The 25,652-nt window shown below is 44.1% G+C and overlaps 2 protein-coding genes across 6 annotated transcripts in view; both read left to right on the top strand.

Moving 5' to 3' along the window:
• Positions 1-6,022, top strand: part of GPATCH2L (G-patch domain containing 2 like) — a 101,232-nt gene extending 95,210 nt beyond the window's left edge. Inside the window, exon 10 of the mRNA XM_065595557.1 lies at positions 6,005-6,022. The gene's annotated coding sequence lies outside the window, so the exon portion shown is untranslated. The remainder of the gene's footprint in view (positions 1-6,004) is intronic.
• A 6,716-nt stretch (positions 6,023-12,738) lies between these two features.
• The window catches only part of ESRRB (estrogen related receptor beta), a 159,171-nt gene continuing 146,257 nt past the window's right edge, over positions 12,739-25,652 (top strand). For all 5 annotated transcript variants that reach the window (XM_065595577.1, XM_065595578.1, XM_042858545.2 and 2 more), the window contains exon 1: positions 12,739-12,925. Coding sequence is in view for 1 of the 5 variants with exons in the window: in XM_024102350.3 (XP_023958118.1) it covers positions 12,924-12,925 (2 nt within the window). In the remaining 4 variants the exon portion in view is untranslated. The remainder of the gene's footprint in view (positions 12,926-25,652) is intronic.

Raw genomic sequence — 25,652 nt, forward strand, 5'->3', positions numbered from 1 at the left:
GGGAACATGGTTGGCTGGTGAAGCCCCGCCCCTTCCAACCAAGGCCCTGAGCTCCTCCCTGTGGCCCAAGCCCTCGTCCCTGTGGCTGGAGGAGCCCCGGCCCACCCACCCCAGCTGGCCCATCCGAGCACTGGGCCACCAGCCGGCCCAAACTGCCCCGGGCCACTGGCCCAAGCACCGAGCCAGCCCAGACCTCCCCTGACCACCCCAGCCCCTGGCCATTGGCTGGAGCAGAGCCTCCACTAGCTTCAGGGGTGAGAGGGAGTGAGGGCGAGGCCTCGGCGACTTATTTTCTCTCCCTTTCCAGCAATGGAAGAGCACAGTCACTAAATGTAGTGTTACACAAGTGTACTAGCCCTATTTATACTAACAGCAGTGACTCCTGACCTAAACATGGGGATGGGGGTAGGGAAAGAAACACGAAGAGGACCAGGAATGAGGAAGAGATGAAAAATGTGCCTGGCAACATGAGTTAGAATAAGTCAGGAATCTAGTCACAGAGGGGAAAGAAAACTGAGCAAGTGGGTTACCTAAAAATATCAGTGCAGGCTCCCTCACAGCCTGAGGGAAATGTTGCAGTTCAGAAGCTATGTTCAGGGGGTTTTAATACAAAGAGATACCATCAGTGATACCTAATAAAGTACCAACACAATAAAGCGAAATACTGAGGTATGGCTCAACAGAACACAACTGCCATCAGTGTGGTACTCAAGGAAAGTTGTCTGGTGAGAAGATGGATTCTGGGCACACAAGGGACCCGCCCATTCTCTTTGGCATAAAGAAGTGTACAGGAGAAAAACATCTTCCAGATTGCAACTTTTCATCCCTTCAAAACCATGTGAGTCTGCTAAGTGAGCAACAGCCAGCAGAGGTGGGTTGAGGTGGAAAGTCTCATAAAAAAGGTTTCAGAGTAGCAGCCGTGTTAGTCTGTATCCGCAAAAAAAACAGGAGTACTTGTGGCACCTTAGAGACTAACAATTTTATTTGAGCATAAGCTTTCGTGGGCTACAGCCCACTTCATCGGATGCATAGAATGGAACATATAGTAAGGAGATATATATACACATACAGAGAACATGAAAAGGTGGGAGTTGTCCTACCACTAATTAGCCTCTTAAAGTTGGTAGGACAACTCCCACCTTTTCATGCTACAGCCCACTTCATCATATGCTCAAATAAAATTGTTAGTCTCTAAGGTGCCATAAAAAAAGAAGCAAAGTTTACCAAAATTCTGCAAAACTTCATTTGTGGTTCCATCAGATAATCTGTAACCACAGCAAATGTAACCTGAGATGCAAAAGATTGTTGTTATGCATAGTACAGACATGACAGGAGCTGGTGTCATCAGAAGAAGCAGATAGGCAGACTGAATGAGTGGAGAACATGAGTGCAATAAAAGTTAAATGTAAGAAATATTGAATAAAATAAATGTGGAGATTCCAGAGCAAGCTTTTTTTGGGGGACGGGCCTTTAAAAATCATTAATGGAGATATAAAAAGGGGATTATACCTCATTTCCCAAAGTCCTGTTTGTCAGAAATGCCTTGATGGATTAACCTCAAACTTTAATTTTTTTTAAAAGCATCTGACTAGAGATTGGAAATACAAAACTTCAGGTAGAAAGGATTCTTCCTGGAGGAAAACTGAAAACTAGGCTTAGAATTGCAAGTCTATACTCGATTGTATCCCTCTTCTTCTGCCTGTCGTTATGACTCATGCCTTTTTAGTACTGGTTTACACACAATTTTTGTTCCACTTTAACTCTATTGGTTTAAAAACCAGTGTAGTTTGATTGGTTCAGCCCCCAGTGTGGATGCAGTTATACCTCTATATAAAGGTGCTTATACCAATATAGCTTCTTTACAGGAATAAGCTGTACCCATATATTCATGTTTATGCATACTAGGATGTTGAACTGCTTGAACTATATCAAAATATAATCACACCCCTAGTTGAAATAATTACATTGGGACAAAAACTGTGTGTAGAACAGGCCTTAAATTGTGAGCTCTTTGCAGCAGGGACTATATCTTCGTAGGTGGAGGTACATTGCCTAGCACAAAGGGGCCCTGGTCCTGATTGGGGCCTCTGGGGATAGGTCAATACTGCAATAAAAGACCTACGGTATGACTGTGACTGACCAAGGTCAGCTGACTTGGGTTCACTGGGCTCTGGCTGCAGGGCTATAAAATTGCACTTTAGATGTTCGGGCTCGGGGTAGAACTCGGGGGCTGGGGCCTTCCCTCCCCTCGCAGGGTCTTGTCTACACTGCTATTTTTAGTCCTGCAACCTGAGCGCCGTGAGGCCAGCTCAGCTGACCTGGGCTCTGAAACTCAGGGCTCTGAGCTTTTTATTACAGGGTAGATAAATTATCTGGGTGTTACCATACAGTAGCTATTACGTAATAATGGAAAGGGAATTACAGATGTAGCTATAGAGTCATCCTAGTACCTCTATAATTAGTAGTAGTAATAATGTTAATCTACAAAGGACTTGTAAACATTAACCAATTACTAGGAGATAAACATTAACTACATAGTCAGGTGTGTTGTGTCAAGACCTTAATGATACTTTTTTTTTGGTCGGGGAAGTTCCTTACTTTTTACTTGCTCATAATACTCAAAAATGGCTGAATGGCTTTTGCTTGTAAATTTTATTACGTTGAACATTGTGAGGTTGTCCATCACTGTTTAAAATGGGAGCACATAACTTTACCCAAATATAATGAAGAAATGCATTATGGTCCCCCACAGCTTCACAATGTTTGAGGACTGTGATAGAGGGGGGAAAAAAATAAGCCAGAGCCCACCATTGCTGGAAACAGATGCATTTTCTAAACATGGCCAAATCTGGGCTCAGTTGTATTTCCAGCAGGAGAAAATTCCAGAGGCCAGGGCTTGCTCTTGAGAAGGATTCGCTTGAGTTTCACGCTAAGGCAAGAGATGTAAAGTATTTCTCAAGGACATCTCTGGTGTGGCAAGGGAGAGGAGGTGTCTTGGATAACTTGGGCTTAGGTCATTTAGAGGTTTGTGGATGAGAACCAATGTATTGCATTTTATTTAGAAATGGACTGGCAGCCAGTGAGAGACTGTAAGGAAGGTTTCTTTTTTTAAAAATAAACTGTTTCTTTTAAGAAAAAGACATGGAAAAGTTCCCATGTGTCTTAAGTGTTGTAAGAACCTGTTTTGATCCAAAAAATTAAATGTTGTCCAATTTGACTGGGCAGCATCCCTCTAAATCGTACATGACAAACAGAGGCCTACCCAGGATAAAAACCCAGACATAATGCAACAGTGTTAGTATATGCTACCCTTAGGAGATAGTACTAATATCTTCTTCTGGGCTCTCCTCTCACTGAGACCCTCACCTGTTCTTAGATTTTTGTCTTTCCCTGTCAGTGATGTGTGAAGCAGAAATATAGGCCTTTAGTGAAGAAATAGGAATAGCATTATTCTTTATTAAACAGCTGTAAGAAGAGAGCATTCTTTATGCCACTGAATCACAAACAAATTATATATATGCCTAGGGTCTCTCTTTTTTTCTTTTAAAATTTCCCCCAGTTGTTTATGGTCCTATTCTTAACTGTTAATCTATCCCACTTCATTTCCCCTCCCTGTGCTTCAGTTTCATCATCTGCAATACAGGGATAATAAAAAGGGCCTACTTCACAGGGGTGAGGGAAACTGGATCATTAATTTTTGCGAAGAGCTTTGAGATCCCCATACAGAAGGTGGTAGAGAAGGGTGGCTATATGTCTTTTAATTCTATTGATGCCTTTTAAAAGTTGTGTACAAGTTCTTCTGGTGTTCAGTGTGCGAGGGGAGAGGCTATTCTAATGATCTGAGATCTTCAACCAATAGTTTTACTTCCTCTGTTATGGGCTGTCCTAGCTGGAACATGTGCGTGTGTGTGCACTGTGAGAATGACAGTGACCCTGCTGGAGGGTGGGACTGGCAAAGAGCTGAACCTTACCTTCAAACAGCAACAAGGCTGTGGGCAGAAGCAATGGGAGGGACTGGTTATTCCAGGCTGGGATAGACTCAGCAGCAGGAGGAGTGCAGGATAAAGCGACAACAAGGGACAGAGCAATACAGCTAAAAAGAAAGAATCTGCACCTGAATCAAGAATCTCGCAGAAAGCTTCCTAGGAGAGCCGTTTGCATGGGACTTTGGGTAAATTCACTTTAGATTACAGAACTTAGCTAGCAGTTTCTTTGCACTGTTAATGCTAGTAGATCTATAGGTTTTTGAAAGGGGAAAGATTCAGCTGTTTATAGGCTTCACTTTTACTACATTAGTGTTTCATTTGTGTGGGAATATGTGCTAGTACAAGTTCAGCTGTAGCTACTATCACTTGGTAGCCAGGGATTGCTACAGAGTCATAGTGTCTTCCCTTCAATGCCCTCAAACTTTGGAATTAGGGTTCAGTTCAGCCCATCTGAGAGAGGCAGTTCTAGTATCTCCTCAGCTGCACACCAAACATGTTTTCTTGACAGCCTCCAGTGCTGCTGTCTGTGGATTTGTGATACCTATGGCACTTTCTTTACTTGCTCTTGGCTTTAAATACCTTTGGACCAAGGCAGGGGTGATAAAAGGTAAATAGAACCCAGACAATGGCATGGGCCGCACATTCAGCTTCCTGATGGTCTGTATGTGCATTAGGCAGCCTGTGCTGCTCCCATTATCTTGTTCAGAATTAGTTCTCTTCTGGGTATCCAGGTGCATGCCTGACATGATAGAAAAGGGAGGTGCTCGTTGTCTGCCAGAGACAGAGCAACAGCAGTGTGGACTCCCACTGGGAATTTCCTATAAGCTGCCTCATAGCAAATGCACAATGATCTGATTTAAACAAGAGTTTTGTTTAATGTGGATGACATGCTCTATCACATGAAAGGTTTCCTGTCTTTGGGGGCCAGACTGCAATAACAAGGATTGCTATAGGTCTAGAGTGGAGTGCATTGGTAGAACTGTTTGAGGGAATCCAAGGCTGATTGAGGTGAACTGGCAAAGCTAGAGTGTGTGTGTGTGTGTGTGTGTGTGTGTGTGGGCGGGGGGACTCAAGCACCAGGACTGGAATAGCAGAGGGTGCTGCGGGGAAGGATTGAGAGGAACTAGCAGAATTTGTGTAGAGAGATGGAAATCACTTCACCCACAACTGAAATGCAACCCCCTCTGGGGTGGTGCATAGCAGCTGTTTAACAGTGCACAGCAGCCCTACACAAACATCTGGAAAAGGAAATACTGTATAGAGTGGAAAATGCAAGGGGGAATTTGGGGAAGGTAGAATTTAATTTCCTGAGATAACCTCGGTGTCTTGGCCTGATTCTAACACCCAAGTTGTTTGTAAAATGGTTTGACTTGTCTCATCCATAAACTAGCAGCTCCAGCAGCACAGTTCCTCTGACTCCATGCTGATGCTAGGGTTCACTACTGCCTTCGAGGGAAGAGTAGCCCTTACTGAATCATTAACACCACTCCTCATTCCGAATATTCTTTGGAGGTCTCCCAGTACAAACTGGTCTTGACCCTGCTTGGTATGGGAGATCTGACAAAATGTTGGTTTGAGAAGGTCTGGGTGTGAATGCTGTTTTTGCCATCTCACTGGCCTTCAAGGACAGAAAAATGCTCACTGTATGACATATAGGGTTCTCCTTTTCTTTAATGAAATGCCCTAATGCTGTTTGAGGGAATCCAAGGCTGATTGAGGTGAACTGGCAAAGCTGGAGTGTGTGTTTGTATAAGGTACCACAGGACTCTTTGTTGCTGCCCTAAGAGTGCCACTTGCTTAATTTTGATTAGGAGAGTGCAGTTTTAGCTCTGGATCAGTGACCCAGGAGAGGGCTCTGCCTTGGAGTAAAGGGAGGATGTTGAGAAGTTAGTGACTTTCCTAAGATATTGGGCAAGGCAGGAAATTCTTGGCACTGATTTAGAGATGAGCTTTGTGCCCTGTGCCCCCCCACAAGAGACTTGCTTTAAATTCTTTCCTTTCCTTTTTTTGAAACCCAGGTAATTCATGCTGGTGACTTATCTCCTTCCATGGATTCATCTGGTTATCGCTGATCAGGGAGCTTGTCCTTTATGTGAATAAGGGCTGCGGAATCGGGCACTCCCCAGCAGACCTCAGAAAGCAGGCAAGTAATTTTGAGTCTCATTTATCTATTGATTTTCAAGCTTTGTGTTTATTCCTTCATTAGCTAGAAATGGTGTTTGCAGCCAATGAATGCCCTGCTCTAGGGCTCCCAGAGAAGGGGGACTTCATCCACTTCCTGGTGCTCTTTGCTTTCGGATCTCTTAAAAATGACTGTGACTTGTTAGAGAGTTTGTAGAGTGTACAGAGAGGATTATTTTTATTTCAGTGTAAAAGCCCAGTCTGAATTTGGAAGCTTATTTTAATCTCCCTGGTGGGATGAACCAAAACTCCAGATCAAAGGGCCTTCATACATTCTGGAAGTTTGGATCTGGAGCCAAATATAATGGCTGGGTCCATTAGTGACTGTGTTGTTGTTTTTGTTAGAGATGCTCTAAAGAGAGTCTGTTCTCAAACAAACAAACCTAGGCAAGGGTACTACCATGTCCATGGCTGTTCAGCTCCTCCCTATTTCCTTTGGCACAAGAACTGGTTTAAATCTCTTTATCTTCCTCCCCCTTTTCCTGCTATCAAAGTTAGTATGGATATTATTACAATAGATGTTTGCTATAAAACTAGCCGTGCTCTCTCTCCCTCCCTCTGCCCCCAAGGTTATTGAGAACATGAAACAGTATCGCTTGTCTCAAGCTGACCTTATACAAATCTCAAACATACCAGCAGGCTATTAAGTGTGCAGTTAATGCTCTGTCTGCACAGGTGTGTACTTGTTGTCGGTGCTATAAAGTAACAAACAAGTGTGGTAGGTGCTTCACAGAAGTACATAGATGTTGTTATCATATATAGAAAACATATGAGGCAGGTGCCTTCCCCAAGGAGCAAATCTAGGAAGTTCACATTTAAAAAATCATATAAACTCACTAACTTTTGTAGTCAGAGCCAATGGATCAGAATTAATTGTTTAGGAGGGATATTTAAATATATTGTCTTGCTGCTAATAAGCTTTAGATAGAGCCTCATACATTTTATTTCTGTACAAATTCAGAAATATTGAATTCTCTGAATACACTCCACTTAAGTACTAACATCTAACATGAGTATACTATACTAAGCATGGATCACTAGTGTAATATTGGTGAACTCAATGGTAAATAAATTGATAAGAGTATGATCAGGCACAACAAATACTCTTAATTAAAGTCAATGGCAAAACTGCCATTGGACAGCCACAGTTAAAAATATTTGAGAATTAATAAAATATATTGAAACTAAAGAAGGAATAAAAGTCAAAACTGCACTGAGTCAGTGGTGTTACTTTCTCCAGTGGTACAAAGTCTTGCACCTTGCAATGTCCTATCTCATGATTCTAGAGTTTGTTCGGAAAGTGCTGGACACAGAGTTTTATTCAGAGGACACCAAGAAAAGCCCTGTTGAGAATATAGATTACACAGAAAAATGTAAATTAATGTAATGTTAAGGTTACAGCATTAAAATTCCCCCAAAGTCAGGAAACAGAACAGCTAGGCTTCCATTGGCATCAGCAACTCCACTGTCTTGTGCATTCTGTGTAGGAGGAGTGTATTTAAACAACCCATTTAAACACAAAAACAGATCTGGAAAATACTCCATATAGGCAATGCACCCAAAATCATATTGCTGTTGGAACCTCGACTTCTGCATTTCTGTCATGCTTAGTGGTGTAAAGTAGGCAGCCTTGACATAGGTTTTTTTTTAATTCAATTTTCTTTATATTTCTTCATACTAATGCTAGTATTTAAATGGTCCCAATTTGAAGGCTCTGAAGTTCACACCTCACTGAGGTTTATAGGATGATATCCCACCTATCCTGCAGTTTTGGGCTGGTGAGAGTTCTCTTGTAGATTATGTTAAAATGACAACTGAATCTTCCTAATGGGAAAGTTTAAAAACAAACAAACTATTTTTGCTGCATTCTACAATTTTTTTTAAAACTATGGATCTGATTTTTATTGGTTTTGTAGTTGTTATACATCCTTATGTTTTCCCTGACATTAAAACAGGTACGGTTACATTGGGCTCTGCTAAAATCATGGCAGATCTGCTCAGCATGCATAGAAATACGTTTTTTGGGTGCTTACTTTTTTCCACACGCTCAATCCAAAGGAAGATCCCAGCTGTCTATCTCAGCCATTTTTCAAGCTTCATATATATTTGCTGTAGGCCTGTCTAAAGTATGATTACTTTTCTTTTTTAACATTGGAGGAAAAGTGTAGTGTGTTTCATTCTTCCATAATAATTTACAAATGGCTGAAAGGGTTTTGCCCAATTGCCACTTACTCCCTCCCAGCCGCACACCCACACACTTACACTTACATGTTTCCTGCCCTCTCCCCCAAACCTCTCACCCTTGAGCAGAAGTCAATCACTGGACATTTCATCTACATCCATAATAGTCTGGGGTATTTATGAGCCTGTGAAGCAGGAGTTTATAGTGGAAGCTGCTTTCAACTTTAACTACAGTAGGTACTAATGACAGGCACCTTTTAATAACAAATGCAACAGCAAATAACCAGTGAGAGAGACTGCCCAGCTACAGTCCCAGTTTTCCAGATTGCAATTCTCTAAACTAGGTGTTTGAAGAAAAATATATTAAACCTTTATCCGCTTTACAAGTAGCTTATTTTTAAATGTATTTTGAGGTGATTTTTTGCAATCTTCTGGCCTCCTTTCTGCAGTGGGTTTTGGTGGGTGTAAAGTCTACGTAGGATTTCCTCTGCTATAGGGTTTTTCCCCCTGTCTGTCCATGCCTGACACAAATAATTTACTGCTGGAATGAAGAGGAGCTTCCACATAGGAGTTGGCTGAGTCAGGGCCATGAGAGTTCTGTGTAAAGAACCAGCTTCAGGCTAAGGAGAGAGTCTTTTCTGGACCTCTGACTTCTTTCTCCCAAAGTGTAACAGCTAAATTCATGTGCTCTAGTAAAAGAGGAGGTGAAGATTCAAAGAATTCTGGGCTCTGTTCAAGGCTGTGCCACTGTGTTGCTGAGAGAGTGTGGGCAAATCTCTTGGTATTTCTGTGTCTCGGATTCCCCCTCCCCAACACAATATGAGGATAATAATACTGGCCCACCTTGCATTGGGGCTTAATTAAATAACGTTTGTAAAGGATTTGGAGATAGGTGATATGGAAAGGCAAGGAACAAGTTGGTGGCATTTATATTTATTCGGTTCAGAATGTATACAACTATACATATATTAAGGTCAAACTTTTCAAAAATGGCTGCTAGATTTGGGTGTCTTAGTGTTTGGGAGCCTCTTTGATGCACCTTGGCCTGATTTTCAGAAGTATTCAGCACTAAAAATTCCAGCTGAAGTCTGTAATAGGGTGGCCTGCCCCCTTTAAGGATAGACTTGGGGCCAGTCAGCCTAGTTCAGTTAGTCCTGCCCTGTTATATCTGTGCAGGGTTGGACTTAAGAGGAAGGCAGCCCGGAAGTGGGGGATTGGTGGGGAAGCAGACCAGACACACTATCCTGCGGTGGGCAAGGAGCCTCGGTGGAGATAGGAGCTGATCAGAGACTGTAGCCTGTCTGAAACCCTGAGAAGGGAAAGTGTGTGCCAATCCAGGGGCGGAGAGAGTGAAAGCCAGAAACTTGGTCAACGTTGGTACAGTTTGCAGCTGGGATTAGCCTGCAAAGGAGGCTAGCAGCTGAGCCCAGCTAGGCTGAAGATTCAGTTGTTTTGCTATTTTCTGTTGGACTTCAAGTGAAGGACTCTGAGGACCTGGAAGGGGTTGGATTCTGTTAGATGGATTGGCTGGAGGCTAGGTCACTCCTATGGCCAGAGAAGACTCTGGGGAAACTGAGGAAAGGCTGCCACAGTCCCACTTCCACCCATGATGGGGTGGGTTGGGGTGGCACCTCTGTGACAGTAAGTGGGAGCCAAGTATTCAGCATTTCTCAAAATCTGACCCCCAGGTCTCTCCCTTTAGGCACCCAAAATTAGAGTACATTCATGAAAATATGGTTGTGTTTTTGCTGAAATTAAAGATTTGATTTCCCTTCAGTTAGATATTGACTTGGTGTTCATCTCAGCAAAAATCAAAGGGCCAAATTCAGCTGAAAGGCATGGGTGCATCTCCATTGAAGTCAATGGCACTATACTAGGGCTGCATCTGGCACATTGTTTATTTATCAGAGGATGATGATAATGCTAAGTATAGCACTTTTCATCTGTAGATACCAAAGTGCTTTACAATGGAGGTTAAGCATCATTATCTCTGCCTTATGGATGGGAAAACTGAAGCACAGAGGTCAACTAGCTCAAAATCACACAAAGCAGTGGCACAGCTAAGAACAGGGTCGGCTCCAGGCACCAGATGAGAAAGCACATGCCTGGGGTGGCACATTGTAAGGGGCAGCATTCCAGCCAATCTTGGGGCAGCACATTCCCGCTGCCCTACCGTAGTTCGTTCGTTTTTTTTTTTTTGCACTTTGGCAGCCCTCCCAGCCGGCTCCCCGCGCTCTGCTCCCAGCCAAGCCCTGCAAGGGCATGGACCCCGGCCGGGGGGCGGGGCAGGAACTAGCGATCCCCGCTGCTCACTGTGGCCGTCAGGCTCTCCCCGGACGTGCCACTCACCGCCGCCTGCACCGGCCTCCGCTCCCCCGCTGTTCTGAGCCTGGCCCGGACCAGCTGTCTTTAAAGGAGCGGCTGAGCCAGCACCTCCTGCAGCCCCCAGGGGCTCTGCCTGCCCGGCCGGGAGAGGCACCCCAAGGCCGGAGGAGGGAGCCCCTCTCGCCCGGCTGCAAGTGGGCTGCAGCGCCTGGCTGCCCACGGGTGGAGCAGGCAGACGCCGCCCTTCACCCCCCTGCGAACTGCCTTGGCCACCCTCCACGCACTCCCTGTGGTTGCCATTTTGTTTGTTTGTTTGTTTGTTTTGCTTCCGCAGTCCGGCGCCTCCCCCCACCCCCCCCCTTTTTTTTTTTTTGCTTGGGGTGTCAAAAAAGCTAGAGCCAGCCCTGGCTAAGAACAGAACCCAGGTGTCCTGCACCCAGTCCACTGCTTCGTCCACTAGATCATGCTGCAAGAATTAGAATATTAAGGAAATGACATGACATATAATTCTTATTTCATGAAAAACACGAAGGCTAAATTCTGCCCTCTTTACTTAGGGAAAAGGCCCATTAACTCCAAAGAACACATTGCCTTTGTCAGCACTGAAGGATTTGGCCTTAAAGTAGGGAAACTGCTTTCAGTTATTTACATGAATAATCACCTGGTGTAACCTGAAACCTGGGCCATGCTGGTGTGTCTCTCCTAGGCTTATTTGGGGAAATCTCCCACCACTGCACTAGCACTGGTGCAACTCTATGGAAATAGTAGCAATAGTGTAGGTGGGACACTAGTTTTTGAACATCATGTTGCCTAACCCTGCTCAGAGGAAATCTAGATGACATGGTGGTAAAAGTTTTCATGAGTGCTGGTGCCTTGTTTGCACCACCAGAGCTGAACTGGTCGTAGTTACCACACTGCGAAAGACCCCCAAAATGTCTAATGTAGAGAAGGTCATTATGCCCTCAGCTTTTCCTTCTACTCTCTGTATCCCCCTATACCCAGCTGCAGTTGCAACTCATCGGACCGTACCTTTGAGTCCAATTGGTATGGAGAGCTACATATCCCCCAGGGAGGTCAGTACTGATGTTAAGCATCTGGGAATCAGAGAAGGCTTGGAGAATAGTGCTAACAGCCACTTCTTACAGATGCTTGAGACTTCAACTGATCTGCTGTTGAGACTGATTTGGGAGCTAGTAGAAGAAATCATAGAAGTGTGAGAGGGAAAAGCCCTGTAAAGTCCCATCTAGACTATTCCCACACTTACCAATGGGGGCCAGGCAGGATTGCTTGCTACAGTCCATCCTCAAGGGCTTTATCCAGTCACGCATACATGTCCCAAAGAACGGGGCTCAACCCATTCCTTGGAAGACAATTCCATAGCTACAAACATCATCACTGGGAGGTTTTTCCAATTATTCAAGGACTTGATCAAACCCCTATAGAAATCCCCCAAAGTTTAGTAACTTGTTACTCTGAGCTAACATTAGCCAACCGGGAATTCCTTGTTCTGGGGGTTCCTTTAAAGTGGGAAGTTTGTCACTATCCTGATGCTAGCTGTCAGGGAGTGTCCTGATCAAATGGTTCATGGAGAACAGTAACTTCATTCTCAATCCCTGAACTCTTTGCAGAGTCCCTCAGAAAGCTGTCTAACCTTGCAGTTACTAACCCAGATGTCAGTCCCAGTTTATTCTGTAGCAGGAATGCAAAGTTTCATGGAAAGAGTTTGGAATAAAACACAAATCAAAACTGTACTCAGCTCACACTTCTTTTTCTTTTTTTTTCTTTTTTTTTTTTTAACTTCAAGGTGTAAAGAAGTCAAATCTAAACCAGCATCTGTACTTTTCCTTTTCTTCTTCTTTTGGTGCATGAATTTTGTTCACTTGCTTACATGCCCAAAGTTGATGTAATGCTACTGTGGGGAAGTGGTGACTGTGGGGGACTCCTCCCTGGGTGCAGTGCAGAGGTGAAAGCCTAGCTTTTGCTGCTTTCCTTAAGACCTATGGTGTGTGTGGTGTGGTGTTTTTTTTTTTTTTTTTTTGTCAGCTGCCTGTTATATCAATCACAGAGCTGGGATCTATTTATAGGTTGGGACTCGGAGTACTGTGTCCTAGTCACAAAGAGAGGCAGAGACGCAGAGGGGACTGTCGGCTGGTGCAGGCAGAACCAAAAGATATTTAATCAGCAATTAGAAACACCTGAGGGCAAGGGAAATTCTGCTCCAGCCCTGAGCTTCATCTCTCAACCTGCAGCATGTAAGTACTTAACTTCTACCTTTTATTGTGTTTTGGATACAAATGTCTCCCTGAACTAATCCTTTTATCTGGGCTTAAAATTATGGCAGCATCTCAATGTGGTTACAATATTTTTTTTTCCTGTTTTCACACTGTCAAAGGAAGGTCAGAGTGACCCACAAGCAGGCAAGATGATTTCAGAACTTCATGTAAATCAGTCACTTTCACTATTTGGGTATTGAGGTTTTTTTCTTAAAGCAAACAAATGAAAGTTTGAGCAGAATGGGATTGTTTTGGGAATGGCAATAGTCAGCTTTGCTGGTGTTCTGAAAACGCCACTGTATAATGTAACTCTGCTTTAAGGGCTTGCCAAGGACAGGTGATATTTCCCCACCGCTGGTATAAAAAGCGCATATCTGGAAACTTCAGCAACCAATTACTAAAAGAACTCTCAACCACCCCACAAAACCCCTTGCTTTGGCTCACACCTTCTCTAGCACACACATGAAAATGAAATTTTGTTTTACCAAAGGCGTTTGGCATCGAGCAGCTGATGTTTGTCTAATTTTAAAGGTCCCCAAACAACTTAATTTCTAAAGTCTCTGCAGTGACAATAGAGGGGTGCAGGACTTTGAGAAGTCAGCATAGTAACAATCAAAGGAGGAACTCCGTTGTGTGAAGTGTTTGCTTTAAGGTATCTAAAATGCAAAATAAAATTCGTACAATGGTGTGTATTTTGGTGTGGTTTTTGTTAAAGGAAAAAGTAGGAGATGCTCTAATTACAAAGGTTTAATAGTGAATCAGAAACTAATTTTTGTTCATTATGTAAACATTTCTTTGGTCAAAAACTGAAATAATTGATGTCGTTTGTCTTGTTTCTTATTTTGGGCTCAAAGACTTGGGTTTTTTGACTGTTTTCTTTTAATATTTTTTTTAAGGGATAGAACAATCTTTATTACAAATATATGTGGCTTCTTTGGAATTTCTTGCATTTATAATGTCTCACAGGAAAAAAAAATCAAGATTACAATTTTTATTTTTGTTTTTCCATGTGTGGCACATTTTTGGTTATATACATTGTTCCCAAAGTACACTCTGGCAACTTGTTTTTGACAGATATTTTAACATTTTGAAAGCAATAAAGAGAACACACATTGTTTGGTTTGAAATAATTTGGACTGAACAAACGTCTAATGAAAATATGAACAGAACAACGGGAAAGCTGCCTTTTGATTCAAATATCAAGTACTAAGCAATAAATGAAGATTGTTGTGGCGGGATTGACTGAAGGAAGGTGACAAACAGGCCAGATCTCATCTTATAAATATACATCATATAGTATTATGTGGCTTTTTATTCAATGCAAATTTTACCATTCCCGAAGTCTTTGACTTGCGAGTGTATTTTTGTTTTCTTTTGGAACTTATTCCAAATTGTTACTTGCAATGTTTTTTAATCATCCATGTAATGACTGAAGTTAACAAACTGGAATTGTAGAGGCACAGCTAGCAGGACAAGATTGATAAACATGTTGATTTTCCATAGATTAGTAATGTTTAAAATGATAATTGCAACTCAAAGCTTCCTCCAAAAAGGTAAATCAAATAGAATTCTCAGCATGACAATGCTCAGTATAGAAAGCTTAGTTTTGACTGGTAAGATTTTTTCACTTTCTGTTGCTCTTTAATTTATTTTTTTAATGTTTGTTTGGCACAATATTACATTTATTGTTTCTCTGTTTATTTCCTGTTATAGTTGAATTATTCAAATGAGAGAGCAGGTTATTCTAAAATGTACTGAAGGACTCAAAATTGTTGATTGTTTTAGTTAAACAAAGAAGGTACTGTACAACTAGTTTTAGATCCTCTTAAAAATTTAAAATTAAAAAAGCAACCTCTTTCTCACCATGTACACAGCAAAAATCCAACATGTCTACATTCAGACATGACTGCAAATATCCATGATTAAACATTTCTGCAGAGATCCCAATATTCCTGAGCAAGTATTCCCAATAAACCCTCTATTTCTTTAGTCTTAAGGATTTTTGGAATATTTCATGAAACTGCTGGACTTTACCCCCTTTTTCTCTACAGTGGGTCTTTTCTTGTAGAATCTGCAGATTCTTTGTTTTATTCTTGCATTTGGAAAAATTATCAAGTGCCTGCTGCCGTATATCTTGTAGATCAATAGATTATGGAACATCTTTCTCTTTTATCTCTATGCATTGTTAGATAAGTAATTGGAAAAAACTTTGATGCATTGTGTGGAAGAATGCAGCCTGTTATTATTTAGTTTCTGCTTCACTAACAATTAATGTTATGTGGACTAAGCACCCATTAACCTCATCTCCTCCAAACTGATTCCTTAAACATAATTTGTCAGGGCCTGTTTGTGATTTTTGAGGAATGAAAAAACTTGTTCATTATACCCTTGTCTGTTCATTTGACTGCAAAGTAATTGACACATACATTCTGTTTTTTGTTGTTGTTGTGTATAATACTTCCTGGGAATTTTGAATAAAACCTGTGCCAAACGGGCTGTACAGGTGTCTGAAATGCAGCATACCAGGTGTATACCTGTAAATCTCTGCAAATTGGAAATAAACACCTGGGGGGAAACACTGTCCTTACTAAAACAATTCTATGCTGTTAGGGTCCTTCCTAATAACCCCATGCCCAAAAGTCAGCAGCCAGTTAATAATTATTATGTAGCTATCTCTCTCTCTCTCGCTCTCGCTCTCCTTTTCTCTCTTCACCTGTACATCTGTCCAGCTATTTCTGATCCCTCTATTTTTACATTTCATTATGCTCATGCTTGCTCTCTGGCTCGCTCTCTTTTTCTTTCCTGAAAACACATTTCTATCTGGCACAGAAAATAAACTCAGATTGCGGGTAGTTATGTTAATCTAATTCAATCCTCTGTGGGTTAGGAGTGAAATTCTAATAGTGGAGCTGTTGAGGGCTTTTTTGTTAATGGCTTGGGGATTACATTGAGTTAAAGGCTCATTTCCTAATCAAACAGAGAGGGAGAGAGTGACTCCGAATATTTATGAGTCTCCCAGCGCGAGTTAAACATTGAACTCCAAAGCAGGATTTCAGTGCCACAGAAAGAGTTAAAACCCCTTAGGGCTGCTATGGAAAAAAAATGAAATCAGTTAAGCCATCAGCATTTTCAACTGCTGTACAACTTCAATTCTGTAAGAAAAAATAATCATCTCACAAAGCTAAAATGGAAACTGTAGCGAGCTATTTAAAACAAAGTCAAGTGATGCTTCAGAACAGCTCTCCTGTAGGTAGGGAAGATATATGGAGTGCATGCTGAGGCCTAATAGAAACTCCAAATAAATTCTCCTCTAACGTATAGTTGGGTGGGGGCCATGTGTTTATGAGAAGGGGCAAAGCTATCCTTTTATCAGTTTCTAGAAGACTCGATTGAATGTTTTAATGGATTAGTTTTGGTCCCATTTGTCTCTTCGCCAACCCTTTGTTTTTTAAAAAACGTGGATTGGTCAGCTCTTAAATTGTGCTACCTCTCCAGGCAGATTTGTTAGTGGGCCATATTTGACTCTTCAGGTTATCAGGAGTCTTGGGTCAAATAGTATAGTTAAGAAATCAGAATCGCTGCCTCGGGGACAAATCAGTGCTTTGGTGATGGGTTCAGTACAAATGCTGAGAGAGAGCCTCGTCCCAACCCTATTTTGCTAAGTGTTGGTGTGTTGGAAAATAGGACAGAAGGGCACTGGCCTAGGTTGAAAACCAAACCAAACCTGCAAAGACTGAAGTATAAGAAATGAGCTGGTGCTGTGAAAGTCTCTCTCTGCTCCCTTCTGCAGGGGTCTTTTAGTGGCAGGTGTGCTTCCTGGCTGTGACTACCAAATCACTTCCCCTCCCCGTGCCTCAGTTTCCCTCGCTGTAAAATAGGGATAATGATGCTGATCCATAATCTGAGATAGGTAGATGAAAAACTTTATTATCTAAACGTTCATCGTATGACAAGCAGATAGATACCGAGCTGTGCTCAGCCCTGGTATAACTCTGTTGACCTCAGTGGATTGGGCATGAGGTCTGAATTTGTCCAATTGGTTTTTGTTAAGATGAACCTCAAGCTTTATTAATCCAAGAGGTAAGTATTTACTAAGGTGAAGCCCACATCAGTATTTACCATAAATAACAATAAATATTGAAGTTCATCCAAATACAGCATTAATATGTGTGTGTGTGTATGTGTGTATATATATAAAAATCATTCTCTTTGCCTTCTCCTGTGCCCTCCATAGTATTGGCACCCAGGGCAGATCTACTACAAAGTATTCCTTTCACAGCTCTGAGTCTGATTTCTGTGGCCAAACTGCACCCGATAAAGTCTTTACATTTTCTTTGGTTCTCCCCATCACAGCACCCTTGCTTCTTGGCTGGTGCAGGAAGAGCTTCCCCTCCTGTTTCAATCTATTTTAATCCCTGTCGGGCAGTTCATGTAAATGCAGGGGTTTACCCTGGTGTCCTTTAGCCAAAATTTTCCCTCCCTTTCTCCCTCCACTACTGTGTACAGCACTCTGTGGATGGCTTTCTACCCTCCACCCCAGAGGTGGCTGCATTTCAGTGGAGCTGTACATGTGTACATTTTGTGAAGAATTTAGGAATATGTATTGCCTTTCATCCTGAAGTGCTTCACAAAATACATACGCAGCTCCACTTAAACCTTTTTACAGAACACACAGTATCAGGGTATGTGTGCCATATATGTTACAGACTATTTTAAGAAAAATTATTGGGACTGTTTTTTATCTCTCCGCCTGTAAAGCCAAGTACTGTATTGCCACGAATCCAACTGTACAGGATTAAGAATCAGCCATAACAATCGGGAAAATGTCACAATTTAACAGTCTGAAATCTCAAGATCTAGACGAAAGCACTTAGTGTCCCACTGGGAATTTCCCCTTTCAATGGGATACCACTCCTGTTTGGTTAAACATCCTCCTTTGGATGCAGAACAGAAGATGCCTAACCAGGGTCTGAATCTCACATGTATCAGAGGGAAGTTTAATTGGCTCTTTATTTTCATTCATTAGGGGAGCCACTGCCATTTCCCTTCCCTCCACCACTTGACCAGCAGCTGAGAGTTACAGACCAGGTGTTTCACTGAGGAGTCATGTGATGCTCACAAAGCCAAGAGAGTGACGTTCATGGTGAGAAGAACTTCACCAGCATTATGGCCTGGACAGATTACCTGGCTCAGCAACAGGGCCGGCTCCAGGCACCAGCTTCTCAAGCAGGTGCTTGGGGCGGCCGCTCGGGAGAGGGGCGGCAGGTCCAGGTATTCGGCGGATGGTCCCTCACTCCGGCTCGGAGTGAAGGACCTCCCGCCGAATTGCCGCCGCAGATCGCGATCGTGGCTGCGGCTTTTTTTTTTTTTTTTTTTTTTTTGGTTTTGGCTGCTTGGGGCGGCCAAAACCCTGGAGCCGGCCCTGCTCAGCAAGCCAGCCTCCCCTTTTTGTTTGATTGTAATCCTCATTTTCTGCTTTGTCAACAAAACCCTCAGTCCTCTCCTTCTCCAGATATGAATCCACATGACTCTTGAACTCCTTTATACTCTAGTTGCATGCCTTTGTAGCTTTATGTGGCACTTTTGCTCCCCTTCTTGGAGAGTAGATTCGTACCCAAGTTTCCTTCCAGTTTCTCCCTTGTTGGAGTGTGCTCCCATAGTCCAATGCCCTTAACCAGGACCTCCTGAGTTCTAATCACACCTCTGATACTATCTCCCAGTTCAGCCTAGGTCAAGTCCTTTCACTTCTGTGCTTTAGTTTGCCCATCTATAAAATGGGATTAAAACTCTCCTGTCTCCCAGGAAGGCTGTAAGGATGAACAAGGACTTTGGAGGTGTAAATCCCCATAGAAATGCTCAGCATTGTTGTTGTTCTCTGAGTTCTCCAGTGTGTTTTGCCTATCATAACCGTTATCCCATTTTGTGCCGTGCAGAACACATCCTTTTTCCTCTCTGCCTGACCCTTTTTTCCTTCCCACCTCCTCCCTTGCCGTCTGGCAATAAACCTCAATTTTGGATCTTTCTTTCCGAAGTGGCACTGGTGCTGTGGCTTGCTGTAATGCTCACCTACCTCAGCTGTTGCTCCTGATGTTGCCTTTTATGAAATGTCAGCAGGAACTTTGGGAGTGTATTCATCCCTCCGGATGTCAGAGCCGCAGTCAGGCATAGGAGGGGCTCTGAAACCGTGGTTTCTCTGAAGAGGTTAAATGATAGCAAATAAGGGCTCAGGCATCTCCTGGGGAATAAGGACTGTCTGAGAGAATTGATTACTTTGGCTTATTGATCCTTCAGGAAATAGTTGGCACTGAAGTGACAGTGCTGTTCTTATCACTTTAGGGGATTTTGTACCAAAACCATCCTTCTGTTTGCTGGGGTCAATGAGGAGAAAGTGCTATTCCTCTACTGGCTCTCCCTAGATATATGCCATCCTGGGCGGCCATATGCTTTTCTTCTTGTCTCTGTTTTTGTGAAGAAGCCTCACAGGTGAAATGTGAGTGCTTATAAAGTGAGGGGCGGAGAGAAGGGCATAGCAAATGAATGGGCTGTGAAAGCATCTCTCCCACAGCTTTGCTGAAGCATCTGTCCTAGCTCGCACACAGCACTGCCAGTGTGCCCCAGTTTTGACTTGCAGCCACCCCAGGTGCTCCTCCACCCAGCTGACTTTCATTTGCAACCTAACACAAGAGCTGGATTCTTGTCTTCAGAGTTGAAAGGCCAGTGCACTGATCATTGCACCCCTTTCTCCTCTATTCCCTGCACATGCACTGTCAGCTTGTAACCCCTTTATTTTCAAATGTTCTCCTAGGGTTATAAAGAATCTCACTCAGGTCTCACACAACTGCCTATAGCTAGATTGGAAGATTGTATGTACTATTTGCAGAGACCCTGACTGATGCAGAATCCTCTCCAAAAACCAGAGGGTGCTTTAATCCAAAGTAAAGTGCTTTTGTACTTTGTCATACCAGCTGCTCACTATACATTTTTTAAAAAAATCAATGTAATTGCCCTATATATTATGTCTCTGTATTTCACTGTACAGTGTTGCCAGTTCTTCAATGTTATTGCAATATTGGACATTATACTTAAAGCCTCAGCTCCTGGAGACAAGTGATTATGGGAAAATCTTTTTTTTTTTTTTTTTTTAAAGTTGCTAGCACTCATTGTTGCAGAGAAAAGCTTGAAAACATGAATCTTAAAGGCCCAAAAATCAGAAGGCAACAAAACAAAACAAAACAACCCAATATCTATTTTAAAAAATCTCATGACAATATTGTGACTTTTTTGGGGGGAGGCAGCGGCTCATGATATTTGAATGTTTGGAGCTGGCAGTACTGCGTTTCCTAGAGCACATAGTACTGCACCATGGTTATAACATGTTAAGAAATGAATGAGAAACACTGCTCAATCCCGTGTTGTGTTCTGCCCCTGCTCATTCCTTTGTGTTTGTAAAGATTCCTACCTTGTGGCTGAGGCCATTGGTACAAGCCACAACGATTGATGTCATCGTGTTTTTATTTATTTATTCATTTATATCTGGATCGGGGTCCTATTGCCCTGGGGACTGCACAAAGCCATAATAAAAGATGGGGTTGAGGGTCTTACATTCTGATTTTAGGAGGAGACACAACCAGAGGGTACAGTAAACAAGAGAAGGCAGATGAGGGGAACAGTAACAGGAAGACAAGATTATGTAGAATCACCTGGTTATTTTATTTCTAATTCCTTTAGCACCTCTGCTCTTTCTGCTAAGCAAAGTGCTTTCCATGTTCTCTGTGTCCTTGTCCTGAACTCTTTCATGTGCCAACCCTGTTTTCCTATGCTACAGTGCTGTCTTTCCCCTTATTAACATCTCTGGGAGAGTAGTACATTGGCCATCACTTCGTATGCTAATAGCTTTATTACGTGCACATGTGATGTGCTGTTGCAACACATTAATCCCAGGGCAAAGCCTTATCTTTGCACTGAATTTTTTTTATACTGGTATAGTTAAAGCAGTTTACCTGCATTAGTGAAAACTTTTAGTATAGATATGCTGCACTGGTATAAACAGTATAGGGCCCCAGAGTGGGAATGGGGTGATGGTTATGCAAAGACTATGAGTTTAAGCTGAGTATACTTGTTCTCTCTCTGTATCTTCCCCTCCTCCCTCTCCAACAGCGTGGGCTGAATCTACATTGGCCGTTGCAAAGGTATTTGGAGGGCACATGTATCCCGGGGCCCCTCTATTTACATGTTAACCATTTATAGGAATGGCTCAGAAGCATGAAGATGGTATGTTACAGCATTCTCGGCTATCTGTACCCACGTGCAGGTTACATGGCACCCATGGGCTTCAGTCAATGAAAAATGTCCCGCTTCCACATTGCACAGGACCACAGAAGGTTTGAAATTGAGGATTCAGTCACTTGATGGGTTTTCATCTTGTGGCCAAGGTGTATCACTTTGCTGAATCACGCGTCAGTGGAGTAATATTAAATTAGCTGTAAACTACACAATGCCAGCCAAGTGAACACCTGTCCCTGGGATGATCTTTATTCCCTGTAGCTTCAAGCATTACCTTCTATTGCATGTTTCCTGCATGCAGGTGAGGGAGGGTGACGTGATTTCGAATGACTACTGTCTCCATGGTGAAGCATAAAGAGGTTCCTTTTAGCTGTAGCCCAGCCCAGGACTCCTTGCTACATGGAGGGGAAGTGGGATTCAGGGAGGGCAGATGAGCACAAGAGGTTCCACTCTTAAGAAGGGGAGCCTCAGTAGGAGAGAATTTGAAGGCCATGAACATTCACAGAATCAGTGTTCCCAGGAAGCAATCTCTCCCCCCACATGCCGTTAGCATTTAGTGACTGTCTGTGTTGAAGATAGTAGCTCAGAGTCATGTGGTTTCCTCTTCCCCAGTGTAGCCAGCTGCCTTATTGCTATTAGCCTGTGTAAACTCAGAAGCTGATCTCCTGCTCTTTTGCTGCTTACCATACCTCTTCTGTAAAACAGGAGTGTCTTGGGGCAGCTGAAAAAATTTACCTTCACAGGCAAGGATTCAGCTGTGTGGTAAGAAGGTACCACTTCTATACTCCTTTTGGGCTGGAGTAGGATGGGGAAGGGATGCTTGTTCTATTCCCTCTTTGGGGATGGAGAAGACTGGTGGTGCATCTGTTGGCTTTGAGGGGCAGCCCAGGGTAGGGAGAGCATCTTTGTGTATGTAAAGGTCCCTCTCATCTCCCTTCCCGCCTTCTGGGGCAGGGCAGTCGGGATTGTTTTCCATGCTGTTCCCACACCCTGCAAGTGTCATTCCTCTAAAATGACATTGCTGAGGCTGCTGCGTGGATCAGGTATCAGTGAGCCAACTTTCCAGAATGTAGCAACTTCCAAGAGGTCCGTCTGGGAGGGCTCTTACAGACCTGCTGCTCTGCATAGCAGGGTGTGAGGAGTTTTCCCAAATACTTGTAAGCACCTAATTCTGCTCCAGCCTTTGTCTTTGCTGCTCTCATCCCCTGCTGAGTGTGTACATCAATAGCACAACCTCAGGCACTGACCGAGCTCTTCATCTTCAAATTGCTTTACAGACAGTAAGGGATGAATGGCCCCCTTCTCTTCTGTGCCTGGAGGGATCGGGGTGGTAAGTGTCAACAGAATAGCGTACCCCCTCTGATTACCTACCAGGGGAGCTTCACTGGGTCTTCCCTCTGTGTTGTTTTGTAGATGGGGTTAGAAACCAGCTGTCCTCCCCGGTTGATGTTGCACGTTTTTGCTTGGGAGTTAATGCTGTTTTCCCAAGGGTTGCTTACTGCATAGCTCTAGGGTAGACTTGGCCAAGGGCAGCATGGCTTCTGAAGGAGGAGCTGGGTTGGACTGGAGTTGCTCAAGGTGAGAGAGAGGCTAGATGAGGGCTACTCAATCTCCCAGGCTTTTCTGTTTGGGTTATGAAGCTCAGGCCTCTGGTTCTGTTCTGGACCTTGACTACTGAGACAAGCCACAAATCCAGCTACCCTCACAGTGCTATAAGCACTTAAGGCCAAGCTTTAAAATGGGCCTATTAGAAGTGCATGCTTAAAACACACTAGTTTCTCCAGTGACACACTGTGGATGCATAGTTGTTCACTTGCGTGTACATGTGCAATTGCAAGCACAAATGCTGTTTTTGTCTGTGCAAAGAGATGCCCTTGTGAATTTTACAGGTATAGTTTTGAAGGCCTTTTTGAAAACTGGGCCCTGTAAAGCACTGATATAACTATGGAAAATAAATACATTTAATTTTATTGTCACAAAGTCTAATGCTAAAAACTAAAAATTCCAACAAGTAGATGAGGCCCCTGTAAAAAGGTGACCCCTTCACAATGCTCTCTATGCAAAATGCAATAGTAATTAGGAAGAGTTTAGTCTCTCGGTGCTTAGTGCTGTGTGCTCTGTAGGTAGGTTAAGAGCACATTGTGGGAATAAGGCACCTCCTGAACTTCTTCTTTAACATGGTCTTCCTCAAAAGATCATGGGGTAAGAAAAGGAGATTGGATGGGTCCAGAGTCTGAGCTCTCCATTGATGCCTAGGCTGGGTGGCAGTCAGGAACAGTTAATTCATTAGAAAAGAAAAATAACACTTTCAGAATGAATTGACTCCCCCCTCACCCTGTGGTCCTCCTTGATTGATTGTTACACTTACCTTGTATCTTGTTTCAAATTTAGATTGCAAGTTCTGTAGGGCAGGGACATTCTCTCCCTTTGTGTGTCTGTGCAGTGCTTAGCGCATCTGGGACCTCATCCTGATTGGAATAAAAAGCTGCATTTCTAATGGTGTGTGAGCTCCTGTTTGGAGTCCTCAAAGACCTGATACGCTCCTGGCAGGTTAGTAGTGTGGCCCCCTGCCACTCCTATTTATACTCCATACCAAGCCACAGATGTCTCCTTTTTTCTGAGCCCAGCTGAAATGTCGGGTAAATATGAATAACTGCTGATTTGTTATTGTACAAACACACATTTTTTAAGAGAGAAGATGTTCTATGGGCATCTCTTAAAATGCAACCAAGTGGGAGTTTGTGCTGCTGCTTTCCTGTTCATCTGGGAGCCACCACATCTCTGTTAAAGACACATTTCTGTGACGAGAGAAGCCAACCTGCTAATTTGTCAGTAGGACCTTATTTCTGGAATGCAGCAGTATTTCACCAGTGGAGGAGCTGTCCCGGAAACTTACAACACAAGGTCAGCTTCATCCTTGTCTTGCTTGTATCTGTAGTGTTGTCCCAATGCCTGGATAACCTGCCTCCAAATAGTGAAGTTGAGGCAGGAGCAGGTGGCCCTGGGATGGATAATAACCTGCCCCCTTAAATCATCTGAACACCAAAACAAGGGGTCTTTGAAACTATTGATTGTAGGAGGAGCAGTGAGTAAAAGAAGCCTGTGCATGTTTCCAATGGAAATATGGTGGGAACCCTGCTCCCACATAAACACATGCATGTCTGTGGGTTCGGGCAAAGGTGGGAGTGAGGCCTAGAGGGGTTGGAGCAGTTGCTGCAGGGCCTGGGACTGGGACAGGGAATAGGGAGAGAACCTAGAGGAGCAGGAACAGGCCTGCAACTAGGACCCCTGGAGCCCTCCTTCCTAACCTGGAGCCGTTGCCTAGGGTTACCATTCGTCCGGATTTACCCGGACATGTCCTCCTTTTTGTTCTAAAAATAGCGTCAGGGGGGGAATTTGTAAAGCACTCAAAATGTCCGGGATTTCCCCCCTCCCCCGGCAGAGCAGAGTGAGCAGCTGGGAGGGCTGCAGGAAAGTCCCGGGCTGGATTCCGGAGCAGCTGTAGAGGAGCCGGATCCGCCCTGCATTCTGAGCCGGCAGCTCTCCCCTGCAGCCCGGTCCAGCAGCACTGTGCAGGACCAGGGACCGGGTTTTGTTGTGCTGGGGAGCGCAGCCACGTGTCCGGCTCGGCTCGCACAGAGCCCAACACCCTGTTCTGAGCAGCAGGGTAAGGGGGCCAGGGGGCAGGAAGGTTCTGGAGGGGGCAGTCAAGAAACGGGGGGGGGGCTTTTTGGGGGGAGTGGAGAAAGTTTTGGGCAGTCAGGGTACAGGTAGGGGGTAGGGTCCTGGGGGGCAGTTGGGGGGGGTCTTAGGGGACAAGGAACAGGGAGTCTTAGGTAGGGGGTGGGGTTCTGGAGGGCAGTTAGGAGCAGGGGTCCCAGGAGCGGGCAGTCAGGGGACAAGGAGTGGGGGGCTGGGAGTTCTGGGGGGGAGCTGTCAGGGGGCAGGAGTGGGATCGGAGCAGTCAGGGGACAGGGAGCAGAGGGGTTTAGATGGGTTGCGAGTTCTGGGGGAGGCTGTCAGGGGGCAGGAGTGTGGAGAGGGATCGGAGCAGTCAGGGGACAGGGAGCAGAGGGGTTTAGATGGGTTGGGAGTTCTGGGGGGGGGCTGTCAGGGGGCAGGAGTGCGGAGAGGGATCGGAGCAGTCAGGGGACAGGGAGCAGAGGGGTTTAGATGGGTTGGGAGTTCTGGGGGGGCTGTCAGGGGGTGGGGAGTGGTTGGATGGGGCGTGGGAGTCCCAGGGGTCTGTCTGGGGGTGGGGGTGTGGATAAGGGTTGGGGCAGTCAGGGGACAAGAGGCAGGGAGGCTTAGATAGGGAGTGGAGTCCTGGGGGGCAGTTAGGGGCAGGGGTCCCAGGAGGGGGCAGTCAGGGGACAAGGAACGGGGGGAGGGTTGGGGGTTCTGGGGGGGCGGGAAGTGGGAG

Source organism: Chrysemys picta, chromosome 4 (assembly GCF_011386835.1).
Source record: "Chrysemys picta bellii isolate R12L10 chromosome 4, ASM1138683v2, whole genome shotgun sequence".
Taxonomy (NCBI): Eukaryota; Metazoa; Chordata; order Testudines; family Emydidae; genus Chrysemys; species Chrysemys picta.